This window comes from Gymnoscopelus microlampas (assembly GCF_963454915.1).
Source record: "Gymnoscopelus microlampas genome assembly, chromosome: 13".
NCBI lineage: Eukaryota > Metazoa > Chordata > Actinopteri > Myctophiformes > Myctophidae > Gymnoscopelus > Gymnoscopelus microlampas.
This window is the reverse complement of record NC_139950.1, coordinates 4,410,894-4,413,557: the sequence shown is the minus strand read 5'-3', so window position 1 is coordinate 4,413,557 and position 2,664 is coordinate 4,410,894. Positions and strand designations below refer to the sequence as shown.

Genomic DNA, 2,664 nt, shown 5'->3' with positions numbered 1-2,664 from the left:
GGGCGCTTCCACTGCTGCTGCTGCCCACCATGGCCTGCTCTGCCATCACCTGCAGGTGTCTCAGCTTCTCTTCGGCCGGTCTCCGAAGCTGATTTGTTGAAACACCTGCCCATATATGGTTGAAACACCTGCCCTTATATGGAGAACTCTCCCAAGTTGGTGTGCCGTTAATATGATGTCATAGACTTCACATACTCAGATAAAGGGGTTAGTGGTGCAAACCCTAACCTGCTGACAACGGATACTGCAGCAGTTTAATGGAGTCTGCGGGTGAACCTTGTCCTCTGGTCGATGCGTGCCTCGGTCAGCAGGACACAGCATCGAGCAAGAACGAGAAACCAACACTCCTGGGTGGATTTGTGCTAGTGCATGCAGGGGCAGGCTGCCATTCTGAATCCAAAGCCAAGGAGTACAAGCATGTGTGCAAAAGAGCTTGCCAGAGAGCCGTGGACAGACTCAAGGCCGGCGCTCTTGCAGTAGAAGCGGTGGCGGCGGCGCTGGTGGAACTCGAGGACTCTCCTTTAACGAACGCCGGGACCGGCTCCAATCTGAATCTGTCGGGAGAGATTGAGTGCGACGCCAGCGCCATGGATGGGAAATCGCTGCGTTACGGAGCCGTGGGCTCCGTCGGTGGTATTAAAAACCCAGTCTTAGTGGCAAGTCGTCTCCTGAGCGAAGCACAGAAAGGAACGCTCTCAGCCGGAAGAATACCCCCCTGTTTGTTAGTAGGACGAGGAGCATGCGATTGGGCCGTTAGCCACGGAATACCACCGTGCCTGTCAGAGAAGATGGTCACTAAGTTCAGTTTATCGGCGTATAAGAGGAACAAACGCAAGATGGAGTTGGCTGAAAAGACGGACACAGATCCTCCTAACCACACCAAGAAAGGACGACGATCAAACCAGAAGGAGCGGGAGGAGGAGGACGGCTCTGGGTGTCTGGACACGGTGGGGGCCATAGTCGTAGACCAGGAGGGGAACGTGGCTGCTGCCGTGTCCAGCGGAGGCATCGCCATGAAACACCCAGGCAGGGTCGGCCAGGCTGCTCATTACGGATGTGGCTGTTGGGCTGAGAATGCTTCGAAGCAGACCTCCTCTTACGCCACCGCGGCCAGCACCTCGGGCTGCGGAGAGCATCTCATCCGCACCATGTTGGCCAGGGAATGCTCCACTGCCATGCGGTCTGAAGAGGCCCACCAAGCTGTGCTGGAGGCCATGCAGAACAAGTTCATCGGTTCACCCTTCCTGGCCGGAGAAGAGCGTGTTTTAGGTGGGGTCATTGTGCTTCGCGGCTCCATAGAAGCCCTTGGAGACGCCCAGACTGTACTGGTGGAGTTCCTGTGGAGTCACACCACAGAGAGCATGTGTGTTGGCTTCATGTCTGCCCAGGATAGCAGGGCCACCGCTCACATATCCAGACTGCCGCCAGGCGCTATTCCTGGTCAGTCCCTGGCTATCGAGGGCGGTGTGTGTCGACTGGTGAACCCGATGGAGTGAACCACACCTGTGGGATCCTTTGCCTCTCCATATAATTTTTATTATTTTTTATGTTTATTTATTTTATTTGGGTTTTTAACATGGGTTTGCTAAGTATTATTTATGAATTATGTATTATTATGAAAAAGGCTTCTTTTTAGTTTAGTTTGTATTATCCATCCCTCCATCCCGTCAGCTGTCAACTCTTGAAACACACTTTATTATGTTTTCAGTTGCTTGATTTACCACAAAATACTACAAATGTATATTTTATGTGACCGTAAAGGAAGAATAAAGTATCATGTAACCTTTTAAAGGTTACAGGATTTTAAAGTAAATATTTACTTTATTTTAAAGTAAGTAAATATATATAATTAGTTTTAAAGTAAATATATATAAAAACAACACATTAAAATTGGCCGATGGGGGGAGGACCACAGTATTCACGGAGGACCACGGTATTCACGGTATTCATGACCAATATATTCATGACCGTGGAGGGCCATGGTCATGTCAATATGAACGCCCATATATAGGCATATAATATGGAGAGTCCTTGCGATCTTGTTTCCATTGCGGTCCTTTGGTATGACAAAGCCCCCGACGTAGGTGTGAGGGTGGCCCGAACTCTAGACGTGAGGGTCGCAGAGCGGCCAGAACCTCTAGTAAAATAGATTTTCATAAATGTATGGGAGGGCAAAGTTTTGCCCAACAGCAACGACAGGCATTCTATGTATTGATTGCTAATGGCATCATCCTGTCTTTTTTGCAGAGAAACATACACTGTTATGCAATAGTCCTTTAATGTCTATATATTATATATTCAATATATTCAAGCTCCCCTTGTACTTTTAGAACTTGCTCTTCGAATACATTTCAACAGATGTCACGTGACTGTTACCAGTCCCAATCGATCAGCTGGTTGTACATTTAGCTGCCATATGTGTCCTTGCAAAGATCTTACCTCTGAAAGAGATCATTGGGCTCACATTGATGCACACCTAAAGAAAGAATATGTTTTTGGATTGCATCTTTCAAACAGATATCTGTGGGACGTTTAAATCTCATAGGAGCAGAAAACATAATCCTTATTCTTTATTCAGTTTTAAACCAGATACTGTAACTACCACAACAGTTGACCAAGAATCCGCAGACAATGCTGTTGATGATGTTGTAGGTGACCCATGCT

The 2,664-nt window shown here is 47.8% G+C and overlaps 1 protein-coding gene across 1 annotated transcript; it reads left to right on the top strand.

Moving 5' to 3' along the window:
• Positions 1-257: 257 nt before the first annotated feature.
• LOC311058167 (threonine aspartase 1-like) lies at positions 258-1,608 on the top strand (the record flags this gene model as incomplete). The annotated part of the gene is made up of 1 exon (XM_084075517.1): positions 258-1,608. The coding sequence occupies one exon, from the start codon at positions 258-260 to the stop codon at positions 1,494-1,496; it is 1,239 nt and encodes a 412-aa protein (XP_083931643.1). The 3' UTR covers positions 1,497-1,608.
• Between the last annotated feature and the right edge of the window lie 1,056 nt (positions 1,609-2,664).